The sequence below is a fragment of the Erpetoichthys calabaricus genome, chromosome 18, assembly GCF_900747795.2.
Source record: "Erpetoichthys calabaricus chromosome 18, fErpCal1.3, whole genome shotgun sequence".
Lineage (NCBI taxonomy): Eukaryota > Metazoa > Chordata > Cladistia > Polypteriformes > Polypteridae > Erpetoichthys > Erpetoichthys calabaricus.
In genome coordinates, this window is record NC_041411.2 from 5,751,214 (window position 1) to 5,778,387 (window position 27,174).

The following is a 27,174-nucleotide window of genomic DNA, read 5'->3' on the forward strand; positions in this document are numbered from 1 at the left end:
TATATTTGTGCTTAAAATCTTTAAAAAAAATATATTTACATACAGTTCGTACGGTCTGGAAAAGGATTAATTGTATTTGTAAGAGCCAATTTTAGAAACTTAAAGTTTTGAGTTAAACTCATATTAATGTTTGCTTTTTTTGAATAGAATATAATTTCTTCTATAGTCATAGACAATGGTAAAGTCTTTTTCCCCCCTATAAGTTAGTAAGAAATGGAATCTTCTTGCTATAATTGAGAAACAGTGTGATATTAGGTTAGTTGTGTTTAAAGCAGGTCCCAGTAAACAGGGACTTGAAAGTTAGAAATGGGATAAGCATACAGTTTTCTGACCGCTTTGAAATGGTATTATAAGTGACTAGTAATGATTTAAGATGTAACAAGATTAAGCTTAGAACTAAATTTTTTCTTATTATAATTTTTCCTTTTTTGCTATTTTTAATTTTCTTTTTTGTGTGAACTGTTTTACTTTCAAACTTAACTAAACTTTTAAAAACGAAGATATTTTGTCTGTGGAATCATTTCTGCGCGTCAGGCTTTTGTTGAATCCCATTTTTTAAGTTGGAGCTGCTGAATTTTGGAAACTTTGGGAAAACGCAGCTACATTATTTACATACAATCCTATGGGGGAAATTGCTTCGGTTCACGAACCAAATCGGTTTACAAGCAGAGGTTTGGAACGAATTATGGTCGTGAACCGAGGTTCCACTGTACAGTGTTCTGGAATGGCCGTCACAGTCCCCTGACTTGAATATCATCGGAAATCAATGGGATGATTTGAAGCAGGCTGTCCATCAAATTGAACTGAACTGGAGAGATTTGGTATGAAGAATGGTCAGCAATACCTCCATCCAGAATCCAGACACTCATCAGAGGCTATAGGAGGACAGCATCCAGAGCAGCGGTTCTCAACCTTTCTAGTGCCGCGACCGTTTAATACAATTCCCCATGCTGTGGCGACCCCAACCGTAAAATTACTTTCGTTGCTACTTCATAACTGCAATTTTACTACTGTTATGAATCGTAATGTAAATACAGTATATACACAGCACTACCATTAGTGTCAACATATAATTTTCACTCACCCTGTATGGATATTTTCATCTGAAATGCAGACTTGCTTGGGCACACAAAATGTCCACGCTTTGACTTCACAGTGCCAACGCTTATTTGAGGTTGAGGCCTGGTACTGCAAATCTATTAAATCGCGTTAATGAACATTCTAAGAACTTTTCACATTCAATTTGCATACAAAGAAAAGAAAGAATATCACATTTATTTCTGGCATTTATTTCTGGCAAAGGTCGACTGGCTCCAGCGCTATATCTATAAGCACTTGGTGAAGTCAACAATTATTAAATCGCTACAAAGGTGAATGCTATCTTTATCAAGAGACAGAAATCAATAATAACATCTTGGACCTTTGGACTTCACTGCAGTCCAGCACAGACTAGTGCATTCTGTACATGAATAAATTCTTCACGGTTAGAGAGTCTGGGCTTGGTGACCAGTCCATTGTTTAAAGTTACCACTGATTTCCAACAGGTGGCACCTGTCCACGTGTTCTTAATGACACAAATCGTAATTATTTTCTTTAGTTCTCTTGTTGGCATATATTAATATCTACAAATTTAGCACTATTTGAATGATTGGATCACTCGTTTCTCCTTGCATTATTAGTAAACGTTGCTAAAACCACCATAGCCATTAAAGAAGAGGATTAAACAAGGTGTCTTTAACACTACATTCTCATCTGTATGTTCCTGCACCTTCTGCAGGAGTGAGGTAATGTGAGGTGTATTTGCACGGTGCACACTGGTTTCAGCGTCTCAGCTCCATTTTGGCCACAGCAGTCCGATGAACTTCATCAGGCCCATCTGCCAGGCGCAGAGCCCGCGCCCAGCCATAAAATAAAGCCAGAGGGTAATCGTTACTTAGTCCTGCTGCTCCGAAGGCCTGTAAAAGGCAACCGAGAATAAGATCAATGGTAATCAGATCAGAACAGGATTTCTTTTTTCACACCTCGCACTACTTCACATTTTTAAATTTTTAATGATGACGTACCTGGATCGCACGATCAATGACCTTCAGTGCTACATTGGGCGCCACCACTTTAATCATGGCGATCTCCGGGGCTGCAACCTGTGGAGGAGAAATTTAACAAAATTAAATGAGCAATCGGTCACGTATCTCTTTGAGTAGATGTTCCACGTTTAACACCGAGTCGCTTCGGGTCACCTTGTTCCCCACGGTGTCCATCAAGTGTGCGGCTTTGAGTACCAGCAACCGTGCCTGCTCAATCTCTATACGAGAGGTGGCAATGTCCGACAGGATCGTGCCTTGTTCCACCAGCGGCTTTCCAAAAGCAAATCTTGAATTAACCTGTAGGCACAAATTCAACACAGGACCGTTCAATGGGCGGCCGTCAAGTGCAAACACTTGGGCAACACGAAATGTTGTGCTTTAGAAAGACACCACAATCAAAGGTACAACATTCACAGTACAAGATGGGGTCTCAAACAATTGTTACCACTAGCAGTTAAAGGGTAAGACTTGAGGGTGTGGGTACAAATCCCACTACTGACACCATGTGACAATGAGCAACTCACTTCACCTGCCTGAGCTCCAATTAGCCACGGTAAAGTTAGAAAATGGGATTTATTATTTAATTGGCTAACTCCTTTTAACTGAAGAAGCTTGCAACATTTGAGATACAATTGGTTACATTTCTTTTTACGAGGGGGGAGTCAAGCTAAGGTTAGAAAATGGGATTTATTAGAAAATGGAGCGAACCTTCACAAACCTGATGATGTCATTTCTCAATGGAGCCTCCACCCCTTCTCAATGCATTTGCGCCACGCTACCTGGAAGTGCCAGCAGAATAAAAGGTTTGGTCTCGTCCTCACCACCACTCGTGCACCGCTTTTCCTTCATGTCGTCACCTGCCTTGAATCAAGGACCACCCAGATGTTTTTTTAGCAATCCAAAAAAAAAAAAAAAGGTGGAAATCACACGGTGCCAAATCTGGCAAATAATTAGGATGTGGCGATACCTCAAACTTCAGTTTCTCCAGACAAGCCTTGGTGTTCTTGCAGGCCACAAAAGGACCCCTTGAGACTGCAGTCCCCACTGTTTGGATCGAATAGCAGGCTTCACAGTGGCCTCCAGCAAGTCTCAGTACCTTGCACTTAGTGACTGTAGTACAATACAATATAATACAATACAATTTATTTTTGTATAACCCAAAATCACACAAGGAGTGCCACAATGGGCTTTAACAGGCCCTGCCTCTTGACAGCCCCCCAGTCTTGACTCTCTAAGAAGACAAGAAAAAAACTCCCAAACTAAAAACCCTTGTAGGGAAAAAAATGGAAGAAACCTCAGGAATGGCAGTTCAAGGAGAGACCCCTTAGGTAGGTAGGGTGTGCAGTGGGTATCAAAAAGAAGGGGGTCAATACAATACAATACACAGAACAAATCCTCAAGACAATGTGAAAATTAAAAATTTACAAACATGGAGCAAAATTTAACAGTAAATGATATTCCATAATATGATATGGATTTGTTCAGAGTCCTGGAGACCTCAGCCATCAAGCTGCCTCTCAATATTGACCATAACACAGCAGAGACACCGCCAGGCCCCGGTTGGCAGGGACACCGCCAGGCCCCTGTATGAATGTGGTCCAGAGACACCGCCGGGCCCCTGTTGGCAGGGACACTGCCAGGCCCCGGTTGGCAGGGACACCGCCAGGCCCCTGTATGAATTTGATCCAGAGACACTGCCAGGCCCCTATTGGCAGAGACACTGCCAGGCCCCTCTTGGCAGGGACACCACCAGGCCCTTGTATTGAATGTGATCCAGAGACACCGCCAGGCCCCTGTATGACTGTGATCCAGAGACACCGCCAGGCCCCTGTATGACTGTGGTCCAGAGACACCGCCAGGCCCCTGTTAGCAGGGACACCGCCAGGCCCCTGTATGACTGTGGTCCAGAGACACTGCCAGGCCCCTGTTAGCAGGGACACCACCAGGCCCCGGTATGACTGTGGTCCAGAGACACCGCCAGGCCCCTGTATGACTGTGGTCCAGAGACACCGCCAGGCCCCTGTTGGCAGGGACACCACCAGCCACCTGTATGAATTTGATCCAGAGACACTGCCAGGCCCCTATTGGCAGAGACACTGCCAGGCCCTTGTATTGAATGTGGTCCAGAGACACCGCCAGGCCCCTGTATGACTGTGGTCCAGAGACACCGCCAGGCCCCTGTTAGCAGGGACACCGCCAGGCCCCTGTATGACTGTGGTCCAGAGACACTGCCAGGCCCCTGTTAGCAGGGACACCACCAGGCCCCTGTATGACTGTGGTCCAGAGACACCGCCAGGCCCCTGTATGACTGTGGTCCAGAGACACCGCCAGGCCCCTGTTGGCAGGGACACCACCAGCCACCTGTATGAATTTGATCCAGAGACACTGCCAGGCCCCTATTGGCAGAGACACTGCCAGGCCCTTGTATTGAATGTGATCCAGAGACACCGCCAGGCCCCTGTATACTGTGGTCCAGAGACACCGCCAGGCCCCTGTATGACTGTGATCTAGAGACACCACCAGGCCCTTCCATGCATTGATTTAAGAATTCCAGTTGTGTCCTACATACAAGTTGAGTAAAATGACACTATCAGTACAGTACAACCTGGATAATAATCAGACTTTCAGGCACAATACAATACACAGAACAAATCCTCAATACAGTATAAAAATGAAAAATGTACAAGTATGGAGCAGAATTTAACAGTAGATGATATCCCATAATATGATTTAGATTTCTTCAGAGTCCTGGGCCAGCCAATCCGATGACAGGACCCCTCTACCCCACGACTCCTGCGATCCTCCATCAGGGATGACTGTCCCTTAGGCAGGCAAAACAATGAACCCCTCAGCATGTGCTGTTCGACAATAACTCGGGTGCACAAGTGGTGGTAAGGACAAGAGAAAGCCTGTTATTCTGCTGGCACTGCCAGGCAGGTGGCGCAAATGCATTGAGAAGGGTGGAGACTCCATTGAGACACGACCTGATCAGTTTTGTGAAGGTTCGTCCCATTTTCTAACTTTAGCTTGACTCCCCCTTGTAAAAAGAAATGTAACCAATTGTATCTCAATAGTTGCAAGCTGCTTCGGATAAAAGGTGTCAGCCAATTAATAAGTAATAATAATAATAATAAAATCCAGCGTTGCACAAGCTAAAAAGCTACTGGCTGTTTGCAGAACAAAGCGGGCATTTTGGAGTGATACGGGTGGTGACACCTAAGTGTTCCCAGTTTTCTCCTGATGTGCTGTGAGCTCATAAATAAGAATACTTGAATCTTTGAGTCTGCATTGGAGTGAACAAGATGTAGGTTGCAAACTGTGTTACCTTCTCAATTAGCTGCCCGTTTTGAATCCTCGTCAGGCAGTGCCCTGTTCAACTGCAAAGACATTTCTGCAAATGTCCGACTGTGCACATCTGACTGCCTAAGGCAGAGTAAAATCAGTTGCAAAACTAATTTTCCTGACTGTCGGGTTTTGTTTCCGGATCCAGCATGCCTAGTAATTCAAATGAAATCTTGTTTGTGGGAAAAATAATACAATTTATTTGAAGTAAAATGATTAGAGAGAAAATCTCTAACTCCAGATACATTCAAACCAATAAAGGACAATACACAAACACTACAAAGCATAAGTACGAACTGCAGAGAGTTCATCGCTTGGCTCTCTATCTCAGGAAGCAACATCTTTTCTGCGTTGGGAACTGACCTTTGTATCAGTTGTCACACACGTGCGCATGGGAGGTAACTAAAGGGCTGAACTGAAGGTGATTCCACGCCAGATCAGGGGATGGCAGGGTGTACTCACCCTTTCTCTTTTCATCGGCAGACCGACCACGGGATGTCACTTCTGGTTCTGGCCCCGAGGACGTCACTTCCCCTGCTTGACTATAAAGCTGCCATGTTTCCCTTTCTATTTGTTCTGTTTTGTGGACTGAGATCTGTCAAGACCAGTTACTATGAACCAAACCTTCATCTTTGGCTGCCATACTTCAAGTATACGGACGGCTGCCCCCAAATCTTCTCCTGTGCTGTCTGAATCTTTTCAATCCCAGACTTTAAAACAGTATCTTTAAAATGGCCTACTGGTTTGTCACCGAGTGTTCATTTAAGGCTTTATAAACTTCATATTTGCAGTCGCAAGTATATTTTGCCTTTTAGTTAAGCTCAATCTGAGGTTAGGGTCTGTCACAATGACATTGTTACAGAGTAGACAATCACCATTTTGGGGACAGCAGGCACAACATTACCTCGTCTACAAGTTTATGCTCTGACAGGCTGCAATGACCAGTAAATGAGCACTCTGGACACAAAGCAGTTGCAGAAGTAGACCCCAGGCCTAGCATCGTTACACTGGCTACCAGTGTTGTTCGGCATTTACTTTAAAAAACTACGAATGGGTTATAAAGCCTTAAATGAGTTTGTTCTGTCATATTTTTTAGAATACCTGTCCCCCTACACTCCAAGTTGTAACCTTAGATCTTCAGATGAAGGTCTGCTTATAATTCCAAGAGCCAGGACTCAAATGGAGGTCTGCTTATAATTCCAAGAGCCAGGACTACCAATGAAGATCGACAAGGACTGGAGTGGAGCACCCCTGGAGTACCAATGAAGACCTCCAAGGACTGGAGTGGAGCACCCCTGGAGTACCAATGAAGACTGCCAGGGACTGGAGTGGAGCACCCCTGGGGTACCAATGAAGACTGCCAAGGCCTGGAGTGGAGAACCCTTGGAGTACCAATGAAGACCTCCAAGGACTGGAGTGGAGCACCCTTGGAGAACCAATGAAGAACGCCAAGGACTGGAGTGGAGCACCCTTGGAGTACCAATGAAGACCTCCAAGGACTGGAGTGGAGCACTCCTGGACTACCAATGAAGACCTTCAAGTACTGGAGTGGAGCACCCCTGGAGTACCAATGAAGACCTCCAAGGACTGGAGTGGAGCACCCCTGGAGTACCAATGAAGACCGCCAAGGACTGCAGTGGAGAACCCCTGGAGTACCTATGAAGACCTCCAAGGACGGGAGTGGAGCACTCCTGCAGTATCAATGAAGACCTCCAAGGACTGGAATGGAGCACCCCTGGAGTACCAATGAAGAACGCCAAGGACTGGAGTGGAGCACTCCTGGACTACCAATGAAGAACGCCAAGGACTGGAGTGGAGCATCCTTGGAGTACCAATGAAGACCGCCAAGGACTGGAGTGGAGCACCCCGAAGAACCAATGAAGAACGCCAAGGATTGGAGTTGAGTACACCTGCTCTAGGATCTATCTGGGGACACCAGTGTGTTGTTCATGCTAAACCTTGTGAGTCCCTGTGCGACTCATGAGGAGTGATAGGCTGTCCCGTGATACTTAAGTGCATAGGGAGTGTATGTGTGTGTGTGTGTGTGTCTTTCTGCATGTGGGTTAAGCTTAGGGTGCGAGAGTAGGCGAACCCATAACGAACTTGTCAAGTTCCACCAACCCCATGATAATACAGACGTATGTCAAGATATGTCTACCAAAGTTTAAGAAGAAGTCTTCTTCAAACAAAGAATCACTTCGATTTACTGTCTGTTTAATGCGGCAATACAATAAAAAAACAAAAACCCTAAACTTAAAAGTACTAATAATGTTAATTGCAAGCTTAAATTTGTCCCCCACACATAGTTAACTTTCAGGATAAACTTTCTGTAATATCGACGACGCACTAGTGATTCAGACAGGTCACTTGGCTGTCCTCAGATGGCTCGAGCTCTACTGTGGCTCTTTGCCACTTAAGTAAACATTTCGCTTCTTGCACAGCACACAATCCTCAAGAGCGATACGTTATTTAACCCCTCGTGTACACTTACTGATGCTGAACAGGACCTACGTTCTTGAATTGTGCACACCCAGGGTATGCCATTGCCAGCTGGCCAGAGGGCCATTTCCAAGATCTAGAGCAGGGGTCTCCAACACATCGCTCACGAGCTACCAGTAGCTCGCAACCCCTTTTCCAAGTAGCTTGCCAAAGGGTTAATGAATCCTACATAAATGTGAAAACTTGATTAGTCAAATTAGGGGCGGGCGATCGTTCCAAAAAATCAGATCACGGTCCACAATATGAATTGCAATCTCTCTTTTCAATGTGGCAGACACTTAAGAGAATATCCGGACTCAAACTCATCAAGGCCGAAGTAACACTTTATTTTAAATATCAAACAAAGTTGAGTTCAGCTGTTCTCTCGTTCGCTAGCTAAGCGGAGTTAAGGTACACGCCGCGAAGCTGGCGAATGAGTGCGGAAGGCCGCTCCCCTCAGCCCGCTGCGCATTTCTCGGATTTGCGCAAATAAAGTGAAACCGCGAGTGAACTCTGATACATAGCGAAATGAGAGAAGTCGCAAAAACAAACCGGAATGTTCAATCAAATTATAGAAAAAAACCCGACATAAATCCGTTAAGTAGTCCTCTTGTGCAAAGTAGACAGACATACAGACAGAGAGACATTGGATTTCATATTTTATATATTAGTAAACCTTCAAACTAATGTGCAGTTAAAGTCTCAACAGCATTTCTGGAGCTTAGTAGAGCCTGATAACTAGAAGAACCTTCACCAACGGGCTCTGAAAATGTCTGCTTTGTTTGGGTCTCCATACCTCTGTGAGTCTGACATGACTGTCATGAAGTCAAAGTTTAGCACAAGACTGACATTGAAATGACTCCAGAAGAGTGAACCTCAGTGCCAGTCATGTGACTAACTGAAAAACACATCACACATGCCACTGGACCTGTGAATAAAGCGACATGTGACAAAATGACAAATGAAGACGTCAGATCTGTGGATTTGGAATGGCATTGTTTTGTTTTAATTCAATAGTGTGAGACACACCAGATGGACAAAATGCACTTGCAGGTGAACTCAATATTTTTTGTGATGTTTTAATGCAAAATGTGAGTTGTGGACACCGACATTTTGTAAATGTTCAGGCAAAACGAGCTTATTCAGTTTGTTTGGGTTGAAATAAGCTATGAGAAGAAACATTAGAAAACATGAGTAGCTCTCGGCCATTTTCATTTTGTAAAAGCAGCTCTCGGGGGAAAAAAAGGTTGCAGACCCCTGGTCTACAGCGTATTGTACGTGCGTCACCTACCCGCTTTTTCATAAGCTCCAGTGCTCGCTCCGAGTGTCCTATCAGCCTCATGCAGTGATGAATCCGACCTGGTCCCAGTCTTCCTTGTGCAATTTCAAAGCCTCGACCAGGCCCCAACAGCATGTTTTCTCGAGGAACTCGCACATTTTCAAATAACATCTCTCCGTGTCCAACTTGAAGATAATGGTGCAGGAAGAGAGAGTGAGAGAGAGGAAGAAAAAATAACACCTTCAATGAATAAAACCAAACACCTAGAGAGATTCATTCATCTTATAATAATTCAGTGCAGAAAAGCATTTTGTATCTTTCAGAAAAAGCTGATTAAGCAAAATGACAAAGGCAGGGGCATAGTTAATTTAATCAAGATGCAAAAGTCACACTTTCAAAAGGTGATCAGTCAGTTGGAACTGTCATAAAATATACTTCAGGGGGTTCAAAGTTGGCTGTGCCTATAAGGACTAATTGGATATATATAGGTGTACAGTAATATATATATATATATATATATCTTCAACACCATCCAACCTCTGCTCCTTAGGGACAAGCTGACAGAGATGGGAGCAGATTCATACCTAGTGGCGTGGATCGTGGACTATCTTACAGACAGACCTCAGTATGTGCGTCTCGGGAACTGCAGGTCTGACATTGTGGTCAGCAGCACAGGAGCGCCGCAGGGGACTGTACTTTCTCCGGTCCTGTTCAGCCGATATACATCGGACTTCCAATACAACTCGGAGTCCTGCCACGTGCAAAAGTTCGCTGACGACACTGCTATCGTGGGCTGCATCAGGAGTGGGCAGGAGGAGGAGTATAGGAACCTCATCAAGGACTTTGTTAAATGGTGCGACTCAAACCACCTACACCTGAACACCAGCAAAACCAAAGAGCTGGTGGTGGATTTTAGGAGGACCAGGCCCCTCATGGACCCCGTGATCATCAGAGGTGACTGTGTGAAGAGGGTGCAGACCTATAAATACCTGGGAGTGCAGCTGGATGATAAACTGGACTGGACTGCCAATACTGATGCTCTGTGCAAGAGAGGACAGAGCCGACTGTACTTCCTTAAAAGGCTGGCGTCCTTCAACATCTGCAATAAGATACTGCAGATGTTCTATCAGACGGTTGTGGTTAGTGCCCTCTTCTACGTGGTGGTGTGCTGGGGAGGCAGCATAAAGAAGAGAGACGCCACACGCCTGGACAAACTGGTGAAGAAGGCAGGCTCTATTGTAGATACGGAGCTGGACAGTTTGACATCTGTGGCAGAGCGACGGGCGCTGAGCAGACTCCTATCAATCATGGAGAATCCACTGCATCCACTGAACAGGATCATCTCCAGACAGAGGAGCAGCTTCAGCAACAGACTGCTGTCACCGTCCTGCTCCACTGACAGACTGAGGAGATCGTTCCTCCCCCAAACTATGCGACTCTTCAATTCCACCCGGGGGGGGTAAACGTTAACATTATACAAAGTTAGTGTCTGTTATATGTGCATTTGTAATCTTTAATATTGTTTTTTTGTATCAGTATGCTGCTGCTGGAGTATGTGAATTTCCCCTTGGGATTGATAAACTATCTATCTATCTACATTTCACCCTGTTTTTATGGATGACTTATTTATTGAAATGTTTTGAAGCACATATTTCACATCTATCTATAGTACCTTTCACATCCATCCATCCATCCATCTATCTATCTATCTATCTATCTATCTATCTATCTATCTATCTATCTATCTATCTATCTATCTATCTATCTATCTATCTATCTATCTATCTATCTATCTATCTATCTATCTATCTATCTATCTATCTATCATATAGTGCCTTTAATATCTATCTATTTATGTATCTATCATATAGTGCCTTTAATATCTATCTAATTTGGATCCGGCCAGTACTATTAGATAGACTCAATCAAATGCTCTCGGAGACTTACAAAAGAACGGCCAGTGGCAAGTTATGTAACTCGTGCTCTCGTAATTTTTGGTCATTGACTTCCCGCTGAGAATGTATTGACATCTCTGTGAGGAAAAGGTCAAGCAGCACAGGTCAGAAATCTGCACCATTTGCAAGAATCGCTGCAGGTACAGAAACAGTATATTCAAATCAAAGTTCACCTGCCATAAATAGCTGTTACACGAGTACAGAAAGCGCAGAGAAGTGATTAGGAAAGCTGACAGAATGCTGGGTCCACACTGTGTCAAGTACAAATCAAGTTACACTTGGTTTAAGGCTTTGTCCTACATTACAAAAATCTGATGTGGCTCTGATGAAAACTTCTCTACATTTACAACAATAAAAGCACAGTAAACGGTGCAAATTTCCCAAAATATATGAAATATGCATTTTTTCTAAATGTGTGTGCCAAAGTGTGTTAAATTCTGAGCAGTAGATTGGCTGTTATTGATATTGGATTTAAAAACTAAACTTTAAAAGCTCAAAGCTGAATGGCTGGAATTCACCCAAAACCTAACCAGCTCTGGAGACTAACAAATGGAAGATGTCCACAGAATATATAATGAAAACTGAGTTTGATCACAGTGATACGGCTGCACTTCTGGGTGTGATGGATAGGCTGCCCACACGGGCTCAGGAGTCCCAAACACAGCACCCCCTGGCGGTGCCTGCGGGACCCAACAGGGCAGCACCCAACTCCAATTCCCAGGGAGCCCTGTGGGAAACCAAGGCACTGCTCCACCCCATGGGGGCAGCCATCTAGCGTCCAGGGGGGGTATTGCAGTGCCCAGGGCTGCTCCCCCTGAATATAGTGTGCAGGGGCGTCCCGGCTGGGCATGGACGCCAGCCGCCTGCCACAGTACAAAATTATTTATATGTTCTGCTTGCGTTATCATACTGGCTTCCCATCCGGCTAATGGGTTCTTCTTCAGGATGCCCTACAAGCTTATACCATAACGAGATCTGGCTTCTAAGCTAGATGCTGCACATTCACGGATGATCGCCAACAGTTCACCAAAGTGCAAAGCTTCTAACTGGAATTCTGTGTGGTGTAAATTCAAGGCAATTCACTTGGCGACGACCTGTGAAGGAATGGAGTGTGCTGGTGATGCTGCGCAGAAAAGTTTGGGGCATTCAGAGAGATATCACCAGGGAGTGCTCAAATTTCAGTGTTCTGTGTGACTAAATAATGGAGCAGATGCTGCGGGTTTGCGGCTGATCACCGACAGCTCACCACTGTTAAAAGCTTCTAACTAGAATAATTTGTGGTTTGCATCCATGGTAGTTCGATTGGCGACGAGGATGGGATTTGTACTGTGAAGTGGTTGAAGTGGCACTGCACAGAGAAGGGTGAGGCTGACAGAGAGAGAAATTAGCTGAGAGAAGTGGTGCATATTCTGAAAGGAGTACACGCAGAGGTGCCAATATTTTTGCTCATGATTGCATATTGGTTTTCATGTCCTCTAACCCTTGATGCAATACACAACAATCAAATTTACTTACCAGGAGCATCTTCTATGCCAAATACTGAGAGGGGCCTTGTGACCGTTATACCCGGATTATCCATAGGAACCAGAATCATGGACTGTTGCTTGTGCTTGGGTGCAGTTGGGTCAGTTTTCCCCATGAACACACATATTTTACATCGCGGGTCCAAAGCACCTACACATCAAAAACAAAAAAAATGATTATGCTATATGTTTTACAGTAAGTGTGACCATATTTCTTCTAACTCCTAAAAGTTTTACTATCTCACCTCCTTAATATTAAGGATCAGAGTTAAATGCAAAAGTCATTATTTAAATCTTTGTTTATAAAGTGAAAAACAATTGCTTAATGTTCTACCTGAAATCCACCATTTATGGCCATTGAGAACATAGGAGTCACCATCTTCCTTAATTGAAGCTTCAATATTGGTAGCATCTGAGGAAGCAACCTGCGTTTTAAAGAGGAACGAATACATCAGTAATATAGTAAGACTCCAGTATGCTTCGTGCAGCCTAGGCTCATTCGATGGCAAACTCACCCTTCTTCTCACAGTAGCACAGGCAGGGAGAACAAGTGCTAGTAGGATGCCCAGAACAATTTAAAATGATCATAACTGGCCAAACATATAGGCAAAAGATGCAAAGATATGGCAATACAGAATGTGGGGATCAGTTGACATATCTAGTAAAGATCTGTCACTGTAAGGCCAGGTTTATACTTCACGCGACGTGACGGACGCTCCAGCTACGCCAGCGTTGTACTGTTTATACTTGCACGCGTACTTTATGTAAATCTGGAGGAATCCAGCAGGTGGCAGTGCGAGATATTATCACAGTGAAAACGGGTTCGGCTTCGCAGTGTTGTGAATTGCATGGAACACCCATTAAATTCCAATGACACTTTACCACAATATTTCTTACATGGATGTTTAATGATTAAATCCATCAATCCAGGGATGTGTCCATTCCAGCAAGCATTGGGCACGAGGCTGAAACAATCCCTAGACGGGGCATCAGCTCATCGCAAGGTGAATACAAGCGAACACACACACTGCCATCAGTTTAGTGTCACCAAATCTGCATATCTTTGGAAGGAAACTGGAGCGCACTGTGGAAACCCAGCAGGAAAACGTAAACTCCAGGCAGGGAATACCAGCAACGTGACTCCCGGCGAGACAGCTCTGCCACCATGTCACCCCCATGTGTGTAATTATTCACAACATTCATTATTTAAATGAAATTAACGATTTATCTGTAAAATGTAACACACATACTTTAATGCATTTCATCATGAAAGTGATATCAAGTATAACTCTAAGGATTCTAAATGTGCAGAGAGTTGGAATATCATACATGTAATGTGTTCTGTGTGGCGATCTATTGCTGGCGATCCACTGCTGTCAGGTCAGGAGGAAGCCCCAGGAAAAAAAAAGATGCCACAAAAGATGGTATGTGAGACTTTTAAAATGTATCGTGTCATTACGATCGGGAATATGCGACGCTTGAATATAAAAGCACCACGAATACATCTGTATGTCGGCATTTTGTTTCACCACATCGAACCATTCATCAAACATCGAAGCGTGCGCACTGATTTCGTATGATCCGCAGAGCGGCTTTCTGTCACATGTAGATAGTAAACAAAAACTCTGACGTTGCATTCCAACTTTTGTCACACTGTGCCCCCCGACTTTTTGCTGGTACTGCAACTTGCACAAGGGTTGCATTAATTTCTGAGCACCTGCTCAGAGGACACATTAAATGAACGTTGGTGATGCGTGCGCATACGTATTCTGAGCGTGACGTACAAACAAGCCCTTATAAGGTGGCCCTATGTGCATCACCATCACATAATAGCTCATTGCAGACATTAGATGGCACAGGCTGAGCCAAATCCTACACAAAATAATAAACACTCACAACAATGCAGTCCAGTCAGGCAGATGCAGATAATGGAGGCGTAGTCATGAAATCCCTGGTGAACAGCTTCATGAAAGTTATGTAAAGCTTTGTCCTACCACAAAGCCAATATATGTGAATTTATTGAATTTGGGAGCGCTGTTCAGACAACCACGTTTTCCAACCCAATCACGCTAACAAGCAGGTAACAAAGAAGAACATAAAACCAGCAAAAACTGTAATCTAATGGGTGTGATTGTAATCCAATTGAAGCGTTGAAAAAAAAAAACCCCACCAGCTGCGATCCTGCCAGCTTCTTAAGAATCACTTTTAAAACTACCGCTCTCATCTTTTACCCAGCAGCCCTCCTCCTGGCAATTGCCAAAGCTGCCTAATGGAAAAGCTTGCTGGGATTTGCAGTCCATTGAAGTATCAGGTTTCAACCATAGGTTGCAAAACTTGCAAAATAATTTCCACTTCATTATTCAAGACAAACCCGCAAATAGATGGATCGGAGAGTCGTAAACCCGCAAGGGTAGGACTGTATTTGAAAATGTGTACGGTATGCATGCTGGTTGTGTGGGAATTCTTTTTTGAGCGTGATACGAGTAACAATTTGCTCTGTGACTTTTTCTGAGGCTGTACCTGTTCTGATTACAATTCAATTAACAAATGTGTGTCTCTCTTTTGTGAGAATGTCATTATTACTTATTTATCGAAATAAAATCTCTTATATAACACCAGTCAGGTCAGGAACCAATCCAACCCACTATACAAATCAAAAGTTCTCGGGAAAACACTGTGTGTGGTATCTACAGTAGAACTCCGATTATCCGTGCCCTGATTAACCGATCTCCCACATTATCCGAAGTGAACCTGTAAGTGTAACACAATACTTTTTTTTTTTATAATTCATAAAAGCCTTGCTGTGAATACTTTACTAAGCGTTGTCAGACACGAGCATGGGAAACAGCTTGAAGGATTGGGTGACGGTAATTCTCTGCCAAGACAGGGGGTGGCACTGTGTAATGACGACCTCTCTTCTTCCCCTTCTGCAGAAAGGATGACTGGCATCATTTCAGCTGACTTTACTTCTGGGGTTTGTCCACACGGACCTACCTCTTCCCCAAAACAAGAGCAGAGATAGTAGCCAGTCTACCTACAACGTAAGTCAGGGCGACTCGTCTTGTGCCAAAGCACGCATTTTCTTTACAATTACTGCTTTGAATTTTATGGGGTTGGCCGCAAGGTGCCCCAAACATCTAACTATCAGTTCTTTTTACAGCTTGTAAATATTTTACTTTTCACCACTACTGTATTTAGTGAGAGGTTGAGGAGCTGGTGACTGTGGGCATGTGCCCATGGCTTGCTTACCTCCCACCCCTCACAACTGCACACTTCAGCTATTGCCAGTATGTCGACTGTGTTGACCAAGTACACATGCTCTACTGTTTTGTTCACTTTAAAATTTATGTGTTTTTACATTTCTGTAGTTCATTAAGCCTTCATCTTGATTATTACAATGAGCGGGAAATGGAAGCGTGTTTAGGTATCCTTACAAGTGAAACCAGAAACTATCAAACGATTGGACAGAGGAAAAACACGGCCATCCATTTCATCCGAGTTATCCAAGGTAGCATTTGGTTCTACTGCATTTGTGCTTCTGAGCAGAAAGTACTGTACTGCAAGAAAACCAGAAAAGAAAAATCGGTGAGTATGTCTGCAGACGTTACTAGCAGGTAGAAAAGGTGCCAAGCTACCAACGGGGCCGCTTTCAGAACCCAAAAAATTATCGATCAATTTATGAACTAGGAGATGATAAAGATTCCCTAAAAGAAAGCTAACGACATGCATTTTTGTACTTCTTTAAAATTATTTTTACTTGTACAAGGAATTCAAACAACAACTCTGGCCCATTAGTGTTCCTTTAGAGGGAGATATAGCTCCCTAGTTGTAATTGTTTTAAGGAACCGATAACTATATAGATATGATATTAAAAGGCGATACCTCTCCCATAGTGATACGGCGGTAATAATCACATAAGAGAAAATACAGTACATCCAGAAAGTATTCACAGCGCATCACTTTTTCCACATTTTGTTATGTTACAGCCTTATTCCAAAAATGGATTAAATTCATTTTTTTTCCTCAGAATTCTACACACAACACCCCATAATGACAACGTGAAAAAAGTTTACTTGAGGTTTTTGCAAATTTATTAAAATTAAAAAAACTGAGAAATCCCATGTCCATAAGTATTCACAGCCTTTGCTCAATACTTTGTCGATGCCCCTTTGGCAGCAATTCCAGCCTCAAGTCTTGTTGAATATGATGCCACAAGCTTGGCACACCTATCCTTGGCCAGTTTGGCCCATTCCTCTTTGCAGCACCTCTCAAGTTCCATTAGGTTGGATGGGAAGCGTCGGTGCACAGCCATTTTAAGATCTCTCCAGAGATGTTCAATCGGATTCAAGTCTGGGCTCTGGCTGGGCCACTCAAGGACATTCACAGAGTTGTCCTGAAGCCACTCCTTTGATATCTTGGCTGTGTGTTTAGGGTCGTTGTCCTGCTGAAAGATGAACCGTCGCCCCAGTCTGAGGTCAAGAGCGCTCTGGAGCAGGTTTTCATCCAGGATGTCTCTGTACATTGCTGCAGTCATCTTTCCCTTTATCCTGACTAGTCTGCCAGTCCCCACAGCATGATGCTGCCAACACCATGCCTCACTGTAGGGATGGTATTGGCCTGGTGATGAGCGGTGCCTGGTTTCCTCTAAACGTGGCTCCTGGCATTCACACCAAAGAGTTCAATCTTTGTCTCATCAAACCAGAGAATTTTCTTTCTCATGGTCTGAGAGTCCTTCAGGTGCCTTTTGGCAAACTCCAGGTGGGCTGCCATGTGCCTTTTACTAAGGAGTGGCTTCCGTCTGGCCACTCTACCATACAGGCCTGATTGGTGGATTGCTGCAGAGATGGTTGTCCTTCTGGAAGGTTCTCCTCTCTCCACAGAGGACCTCTGGAGCTCTGACAGAGTGACCACCGGGTTCTTGGTCACCTCACTGACTAAGGCCCTTCTCCCCCGATCGTTCAGTTTAGATGGCCGGCCAGCTCTAGGAAGAGTCCTGGTGGTTTCGAACGTCTTCCACTTACGGATGATGGAGGCCACTGTGCTCATTGGGACCTTCAAAGCAGCAGAAAGTTTTCTGTAACCTTCCCCAGATTTGTGCCTCGAGACAATCCTGTCTCGGAGGTCTACAGACAATTCCTTTGACTTCATGCTTGGTTTGTGCTCTGACATGAACTGTCAACTGTGTGACCTTCTATAGACAGGTGTGTGCCTTTCCAAATCATGTCCAGTGAACTGAATTTACCACAGGTGGACTCCAATGAAGCTGCAGAAACATCTCAAGGATGATCAGGGGAAACAGGAAGCACCTGAGCTCAAGTTGGAGCTTCATGGCAAAGGCTGTGAATACTTATGTACATGGGATTTCTCAATTTTTTTATTTTTAATAAATTTGCAAAAACCTCAAGTAAACTTTTTTCACGTTGACATTATGGGGTGTTGTGTGTAGAATTCTGAGGAAACAAATGAATTTAATCCATTTTGGAATAAGGCTGTAACATAACAAAATGTGGAAAAAGTGACGAAGCGTTGTGAATACTTTCTGGATGCACTGTAACTTAGCTTTCTTTACTGACGATTTACGTGGCATTACAGACGGAGGAAGCCATAGCAAGACAATACTTTTTGTATAGTGGGATCTCGATGTATACAGTCTGCCATTTTCCGTCACTGCTCTGGAAGGCTTTTCAGGACAGATGACGTTATCACCCGTCCATCCGTCGGCTTCAAAGTATTTGGCTGATGTCCAAGTCTTTTATACTGGTTCCTCCACGTGCAGGCCCCCACATCGGCACATAGTCCATTTCCAAACAAGGAAAGAAGATTTTGTGCTGACTGATAACAAGGACAAAACAGTATACATCTGTCTTTAGGCTGGCTATACATTCCCCCAGCTGTCTTTGTCCTATGTTTGGCCCAGCAATTCTAAATGCTGAGCCCCTTTGTACTAAATCTAGCTCAGCTATGCATGTACAAAGAAAAGAAAAACAGATTTAAAATGTCTGCAGAGAGACAGAGACATTAAACTTAACATTATAACAAACTTACTATAACAATTAGTAACACCAGACCGTGGCCTTACTGTCACAGCATAACCAATTATAAGCAATGTGAGAACTTCTAGTGGTCATTGGACATGTTTGCCAATGGCATTCCTGAAGTATTGAAATTTCATGATGATCATAATACCATCAATTATTTGCCATCTTTTACTCAGACGTTAGTTCAGATAAATTATTATTTTATTTTTTTTTTACCTTTGGCTCAGTCATTGCAAAGCAGGACCGGATTTTTCCTTCCAGAAGTGGTATGAGCCATTGCTTCTTTTGCTGCTCAGTCCCGTATCGGATCAACACCTCCATGTTTCCTGTGTCAGGAGCAGAACAATTGAACACCTGAAAAATAAAAAAAATATATGCCCTTGTTATGCTAAGCAGGATTCCATTTCTTTCTTTCTCCCCTCCAAGACTTACTGCATCCAAATGAATAAAGTGAATTAAAAAACAAAATGCAACCCTTAAAACCCAGTAATGACATCACTATTTCCAACTGTGAATCGTTAACCCAGTTTGCTTTGTGCTGTATTCTTATGCTGAAGGCAGATGAGTTGAACTTCCATGGTGGAGATCAGAAAGTTAACCTGCAAATGGAGGAACTCAGAAGAGGAACAGAACATGAAAAGACCACAAGCTACCTTGTAATAAAGAGTGGATGGCACTCATCAGTTTGAGTGCAGAATTTCTTTACCACAATGAACCACAAATAATGGGGGTCGGCCGAAAGCCCAAACAAAAAACACCAGACTAAGGCTGAATCGGTTCAGTGCTCAGAAGCAGCCAACCATCCCTCAGACTTAACAGGCTGGCTTCTGGGCATGCCAGGCCCGAAATAAGGCTTAAGATCCTTACATACTAAAAGTCTGAAAATATCAACAAAAATGGAGAAGAGGTTAAACTGTGAAAACTCTGATCCAGCACAAAAGATTTACTGAATAAAAATTTAAAAATACAAGCAGAAAAAGCAAGGCATGAACAAAAAGTAGCAAGAATAGGCTTTAAAGCAAAATAATCTGGTAAACACCAATCAGAAACATTATACTTTATAGAAAAAGCGGGCGTCAAAAGTCAGACAATCCAAAGAACAAAGCCAAAGGTGCAGCACTAAATGCCAAAGCTGATGAACATTCTAAAGCTTCAGCTGGAGCCAGAATATCAGCTACATCATTAGGTGCCCCCCCCCCCTCCTTAGGGTCCAATTACAAAAGACAGGGCAGCACACAAAACAAAATTACACAGGAAGGCAAAAGTAAAGAAATACAGTGACAAATACAGCATTTAAATACAACACAAAACCAAAAACAGAATTAATAACATAAAATGTAAAATTATTAATTAACTACAACAGTAAGAAAGAAATTTAAGCCCAGGTCAATACAAGGATAAACTCTGGATGTTTCAAAAGTTTTTGTTTTACAAGTCTTAAATTCTCCTTGAGGACAAATAAGAGTGTAACCTATAAATCTGCTGATCTATCTATTTGCCATTCTTATGTATAATATAGTGCCTTTTACATCTGTTTATTATATAATGCCTTTCCTATCTATCTATCATAAGTGCCTTTTATATCAATCTATCTATCTAATAGTGCCTTTTACATCTATCTATTATACTAGCCATGTGCGCCCAACTACACTGCGCGTGCTAAAGTTGTCTGTGAAGGCCTCCCTGTTTAAACGCGGCTGCAAGTCGTGAACTGGGCCCTTCGTCGCACAGCATTATGATTTTTTATAAGGGAAACAAAATTACAAAACAAAACCCTTGGACATTGATTCAATAGGAACGGCCTACTTGGAATCACTGTCCGAACAGTAATTATGTGGTGGTGGAGGAGCATTTCTGTTTCTCTCCGTTCACAGTCCGTCTCGTTTTCACGACGCTGTCGTTTCCTCTCACGATCTCTTCTCAACCTTTCCCCAATCTCGCAGGTTGCTTTGTGGCAATCCAAAGAGTAAGGCAGAACCAATGCTTCTTTCTTGAACTCCAAACGCCGACTGACGGAAAATCACAGAAGTGTGTCCGACTTATATACTCTGACTGCCGACTCCAAGAAGCGGGTGAACATTCGATTTGGACGAAGTGCTGCCAACGACGGTCGACAGAAACACAAAAAAGCACAGTCTCGACAACGAAGCAGGTGTCGACGCCAGATCTAAACACAAAGAGTGGTATCGACAGTGTTTGTAAAGAAAAGTGTCAGGGGAACATGAATTCGCGGACAAAGATCAAGATCCAAATGAAGATTATATATAAAGATTAGTTAATTTAAAGCACAACAATTTGTTTAGTTTGAATGTCTGTGTTTTGAGGTGTGACTGGAGTACTACAGTCTTCAGTAGTATAAGCCCGGAGGAGATTCTTAATGTAATGCCTATGTTTTAGCTGTCTCTCTACTACCATCTAGTGCTTCTTCTTCTAATTCATTCGCGGACAAACAAACATCAAGATCCAAATGAAGATTATATATAGAGATAGTGCCTTTCCTATCTCTATATACAGTTAGGTCCATAAATATTTGGACAGAGACAACTTTTTTCTAATTTTGGTTCTATACATTACCACAATGAATTTTAAATGAAACAACTCAGATGCAGTTGAAGTGCAGACTTTCAGCTTTAATTCAGTGGGGTGAACAAAACGATTGCATAAAAATGTGAGGCAACTAAACATTTTGTGAACACAATCCCTTCATTTCAGGGGCTCAAAAGTAATTGGACAATTGACTCAAAGGCTATTTCATGGGCAGGTGTGTGCAAGTCCGTCATTATGTCCTTATCAATTAAGCAGATAAAAGGCCTGGAGTGGATTTGAGGTGTGGTGCTTGCATGTGGAAGATTTTGCTGTGAACAGACAACATGCGGTCAAAGGAGCTCTCCATGCAGGTGAAAGAAGCCATCCTTAAGCCGCGAAAACAGAAAAAACCCATCTGAGAAATTGCTACAATATTACGAGTGTCAAAATCTACAGTTTGGTACATCCTGAGAAAGAAAGCAAGCACTGGTGAACTCAGCAACGCAAAAAGACCTGGACGTCCATGGAAGACAACAGTGGTGGATGATCGCAGAATCATTTCCATGGTGAAGAGAAACCCCTTCACAACAGCCAACCAAGTGAACAACACTCTCCAGGGGGTAGGCGTATCGATATCCAAGTCTACCATAAAGAGAAGACTGCATGAAAGTAAATACAGAGGGTGCACTGCAAGGTGCAAGACACTCATAAGCCTCAAGAATAGAAAGGCTAGATTGGACTTTGATAAAGAACATCTAAAAAAGCCAGCAGTGTTCTGGAAAAACATTCTTTGGACAAAAGAAACCAATATCAACCGCTACCTCATCGCGCTATTTATCATAGTTCATTTCCGGTACCGTTTTATTTGCGCAAATCCATGAGAGACGCACCAGGCCGAGGGCAGGGCCCTCCTCACTCACGCGCCAGCCTCGGGTGTCTCTTACATCTGCTTAGCTAGCGAAAGAGAGAGCTACTTAACAGATTTAGATCAGCTTTTCTTCTGGAATTTGCTTGAACATTCCGGTTGATTTCGGGACTTCTGTCATCACGCTAAGAATCATAGTTCTGTTGTAGGAGCGATATATTTGTGCTAATCCGAGACAGAGGCTGCAGGCCGAGGGGAGGGGGAAGAGTGACGTCAGGAGTGGGGAGCCAGTCGGGGCCCTCCTCATTCACGTGCCAGCCTCTGTTTGAATTGCTCTATCTCTCGCCATGTTCTGGAGCAGACCTTGCTTCCGCTTACCTAGTGATACCTGTTTGCTTATTGAAGTCTGTCTTGTTTCACTACTATACGGGCAAAGCCATGGGGAACGACTAGTCTATCATATAGTGCCTTATCTATCTATCTATCTATCTATCTATCTATCTATCTATCTATCTATCTATCTATCTATCTATCTATCTATCTATCTATCTATCTATCTATCTATCTATCTATCTATCTATCTATCTATCTATCACATTGTGTCGTTCATATGTGTCTCTCTCTGTCTCTATCCATCTTTAAATGTCTGAAAGTCTATGTGCACACAAATCTTTTTGCATAATTACATTATTTCACAAAAACTAACTGTTATTTCACAAGAACGACTCTGTTATTTCATAATTGCAATTACACAAAGTTTTACTTGCTTGCCCTGTTTGACGTCTGGCCTGCATGTCTGCATGTTCCTCATGAGCCTGCGAGGATGGACTGGCATGACAGAGTGAACATGGTTGTGTCCAGAAATTTATTAGCACACCATCCACGGCTGATTAAATCATTAACTGCCATACTTACAAAATGGACTCTGCATGTTTTCCCAAATGGCTGTTTAAATCAGCGTCATTAGTTGTTATATTGTGAAATTCTTAATTGTAACATGTCCTGTGCAACAATTCGTTGCATGCATATAGCTGGTGTAGCAGTAGGGGGCGCTAGAGCTCCCTTGAACCCTCAGGTACCACTCCAAACACCGGGTAAAATTATAATTATTATTTATTTTATAATAACTATGTGCACAAAGCACCCTCCACTCCACACTACACATATAAGTACTCTACAATAATCAATAATCACCAATCCTCCTCTCCCAGACACTTTGCCACCCTACCTCCCAGCTCAGCTCAGCGTCTGGGCTTTCCCACAGTCCTTTTATATTCCCTGACCCGGAAGTGTTTCCCATCCTACAGTCCATGTGATTTCTTATCACTTCCAGGTCAGATAAAAAGTCCTTCTCTTCAACCCGGAAACACGTTGTTCCCTCTGGTCATATGATCATGACGTGCTTCTGGGTTATAGGGCACGTATAAGTCCTTGAGCCTCCCTGCAGCGTCCTCTGGTGGGCCCCACAGTGTCCAGCAGGGTTGGGAATAAAAACTCCATTGTCCATAATTCCCTGCTTGTCTTCGGGGCCCTTCCATGCTACAGGGAGGGCTCCATCTGGTGGCCTGGGGGTATTGGCTGGGATGAACAGCCGGCCAACTCCCACACTGGTGAAATTGTTCACACGTGAAAAACAGTTTCACGTATGAAGCAGAAGACTTAATCACATATAGGCTGATGATGATGATGCAAGATCCATCTAGTACTACAAATGTATAAGTCCATACAGTTTTGTTACATATAAGGCCAAAAGTTTTTCTTTAATTCTCAAATGAGAAGTCAAGCATAATGACGCCTTGTATTGGCTAACTGAACAGATTACAATATACACCCTTTTGATGAAGGGGCCGGAGTTGCCTCGAAAGCTTGCATATTGTAATCTGTTCAGTTATCTAATAAAAGGTGTCATTCTGCTTGACTTCTCACTGCCTCCATAATGGCTAACACGATTCAACACCTTACCTTTACTTCTCTTATTAATGCAGTTCAGGCAGAAACGTTACAAATTTTTCAAACACTGAATGGCAATAAAAATGACCATAAAAATACACTTTCATGAAAAATGGATGGATGGACACAAGTAAAATTCACAGCTTATGACACGGTTTGCGTATAACAAAAATAAATACAATGACCCGTCAATAACAACCAAATCCTTACTTGCGTGCTCAGACTTACTTCTGGTGCAAACAACGATCGTCCCATCAGCTCACACAGATGAGCGTATTCTAGGTTGGTAAGCCCTGCTCCAAACTTCCTCTCTGGATCCAACTCCAGTGGGATGAAGAGGTTCCATAGTCCTGCTGACTTTGCCTTCTCCTGTAGACACAAATAATAAATTCGCATTACAACACACTGCAAACAAGAAAGGATTAGACAAAAAAGCCACTTTTACCCCAAAGGTCGCTCAATATCATACCATTATCTACATAAATGAAATAAAAGACGCGGGACTCCCAATACCTTCATTTGCTCTATATCAGAATTCGGGGTCCACCTTTGTTCAGAAACCTGGTAGTTTCTCAACTGCTGCTCAACTGGGAAGATGTGCTCCTCCATGAAGGCCAATAAACTCTGGTAAATCTTCCTAACCTGAGGCCGTAATGCATCTGATGAGATGATCAAGTGACCTTGAACCGGGTGAGCCCCAGAAGTGCCATGATCTGCTCCGGCTGAACATTTCTCCATGGTGGAAAAGTGCTTATCTTCACGCCTCCAAGTGCTCAGGTGCCGTGAGACTCCCGGTTTAACAGGTGGAAAAGATTTAAAAACACGGAAGCCTTCCTTGACAGCAAAATCCCACGCGAGGTTGGCCATTAGCTCTGTCAGTTTGCCAGCTGCTTCTGCATTCGCTGAGCTGGCTTGACCTGCAAAATGAAAAAGAAAACAAAAATTCCTGAAGGTTCAATAAAGCTTCACTTTTGGGCAAAGTGCTACGTATGAAGAAGAATGATGACACCATTACTAAGAGAGAAGGTGAATGTACTGCCCCATAAACAGACAGAAACAAGTTCATATATATATTATATATATATATATACATCCCCGTGCTTCGCAGCGGCGAAGTACTGCTTTTAAATTTTTATTAAGAAGAAAACCTTTTTAAATTGAGGGAAAATATACCAATAACAATTTGTTAAGGATCTGTTTTTTTGTGAAGCTGACTTCACACAGCCTCTCCGCTGTTTTTACGATTGTTCTGTTTGTATACCACGTTGTCAGTTCAGCACTCCGGTTGGAATATGACCAAGCCGTGCAAGCTTATTGTTAAGAATGCAACGTATAGTTGTACAGGAGAAAAGCAATCTTGCCTCAAATCAATGGCAACCTTTTGTAGGTCTATGGACTTAATTTAAACTTTAGGTTTACACGGTGCTCTGTTTCCATAGTATCTGCACTCATGAATATATCTGTATGCGTCAGTCGCTGAAATCCCCGCACTTCGCACCGGCGAAGTACTGCTTTTAAATTTTTATTAAGAAGAAAAGAAAACCTTTTTAAATTGAGGGAAAATATACCAATAACAATTTGTTAAGGATCTGTTTTTTTGTGAAGTTGACTTCACACAGCCTATCCGCTGTTTTATAAACCAACGCCATATAAGGTCTTCCTTTTTCGTTGCTTCGCCAACGGAAGCAGCCTTTTTATTTAATCCACGGGTTGTCCACTGTTTTTTTGTTCGTTTATTACGATTGTTATAGTTCTGTTTGTATACCAAGTTGTCAGTTCAGCACTCCGGTTGTAATATCACCAAGCCGTGCAGCACACTCTTGAGAATGCAACGTATAGTTGTACAGGAAAAAAGCAATCTTGCCTCAAAGTTCAGTCAGTTCACGTGAGCCGCTCTCTTGTGTGATGTTGCGATGTCCACGGCTTTATTTAATGTTAGCTAAGACCCGGCACTTAAAAGTTTCTCGCTACAGCAATTTTAACTCCGTTACAAAGTGATTCAAAGTCTCGTTTATACCTCGTGTCTTCTCATTAAACTTGTATCTTGCGAATATGGTATTGCAAACGGCAGGGGGAGCGTTTCTATAAACTTAATTTAAACTTACGGTTTACACCGTGCTTTCTCAATTGTGTAATGAATGTTTTCTTCAATGCTCTTTGGGGCTGTTCCTTGTTTTCAGTTCACGTGATTACGTAGGAGGCGTGATGACGCGACATGCAACTCCGCCTCTCACGGCCATCGAGTTGCACTCCATTCCAGTACATGGACAAAAAAGAGGTTCCAGTTATGACCATTACGCGTAGATTTTCGAAATGAAACCTGCCTAACTTTTGTAAGTAAGCTGTAAGGAATGAGCCTGCCACATTTCAGCCTTCTACTTACACGGGAAGTTGGAGAATTAGTGAGTGAGTGAGTGAGTGAGTGAGTGAGTGAGTGAGTGAGTGAGTGAGTGAGTGAGTGAGTGAGTGAGTGAGTGAGTGAGTGAGTGAGTGAGTCAGTCAGTCAGTCAGTCAGTCAGTCAGTCAGTCAATCAGGGCTTTGCCTTTTATTAGTATAGATTCCCATGAAAATAACAATCTGTTTAAATTGTACATCTGCATCCCCATACGCGAGCGGCAGAACCGCAAAGAGGCTAGCGCGAAGACCCGCCCTGGGGTTGGCAAGCAAGGCAAGCAGGGGGCAAAGCCTCCTAGTAACTTAAATAACTAGCAAATTGCTTTTACACCATTGGATTTCTCACCGTGCAGAGAACGCTTGTAGACACCTTGCAGGATTGCAGCCACTCTGAAGAAAGAGAAAGCCATGTAGAAGTTCCAGTTCTCCACGGCTTCGATCCCCATGTTGCTGCTGTACATGGCAAAATACTCTTCTGCAGTGGGAATTCCGAGTTCTGGCAAGCTGTGGGTGCTTATTCCTCAGAAAACCAAAAAAGGAAAACAAAATATCAATCACTGGCCAGGAAACATGGTATAAATACTGTTATCTACCTTACTATTACATTTGTTCTCCCATAAAATAAAGAAAATCAATAAAGAGAGCACAAGGGACGTCCTTTTCAGTGAAATCCATAACGTGACCCTGCAATGTATGAAAATGGACAAAAAACCTTTGGTTGTTGAGGGAGTAAACTACG

The 27,174-nt window shown here is 43.1% G+C and overlaps 1 protein-coding gene across 4 annotated transcripts in view; it reads right to left on the bottom strand.

The window, feature by feature from the left end:
- Nucleotides 1-27,174, bottom strand: part of LOC114669145 (acyl-CoA dehydrogenase family member 10-like) — a 195,828-nt gene that overhangs the window by 136,406 nt on the left and 32,248 nt on the right. The window contains exons 12-21 of one of the 4 annotated variants that reach the window (XM_028825277.2): nucleotides 26,782-26,955; nucleotides 24,554-24,957; nucleotides 24,269-24,409; nucleotides 18,916-19,053; nucleotides 12,996-13,086; nucleotides 12,654-12,812; nucleotides 9,196-9,368; nucleotides 2,238-2,381; nucleotides 2,064-2,141; nucleotides 1,593-1,955 (exon numbers count right to left, since the gene is read on the bottom strand). In XM_028825277.2, the coding sequence (XP_028681110.1) occupies nucleotides 1,821-1,955; nucleotides 2,064-2,141; nucleotides 2,238-2,381; nucleotides 9,196-9,368; nucleotides 12,654-12,812; nucleotides 12,996-13,086; nucleotides 18,916-19,053; nucleotides 24,269-24,409; nucleotides 24,554-24,957; nucleotides 26,782-26,955 (1,637 nt within the window). In that variant the 3' untranslated portion in view covers nucleotides 1,593-1,820. Of the gene's footprint in view, nucleotides 1-1,592; nucleotides 1,956-2,063; nucleotides 2,142-2,237; nucleotides 2,382-9,195; nucleotides 9,369-12,653; nucleotides 12,813-12,995; nucleotides 13,087-18,915; nucleotides 19,054-24,268; nucleotides 24,410-24,553; nucleotides 24,958-26,781; nucleotides 26,956-27,174 lie in introns of those variants that run through there. The other 3 variants (XM_051921216.1, XM_028825278.2, XM_051921215.1) reach the window with 3 other exon arrangements.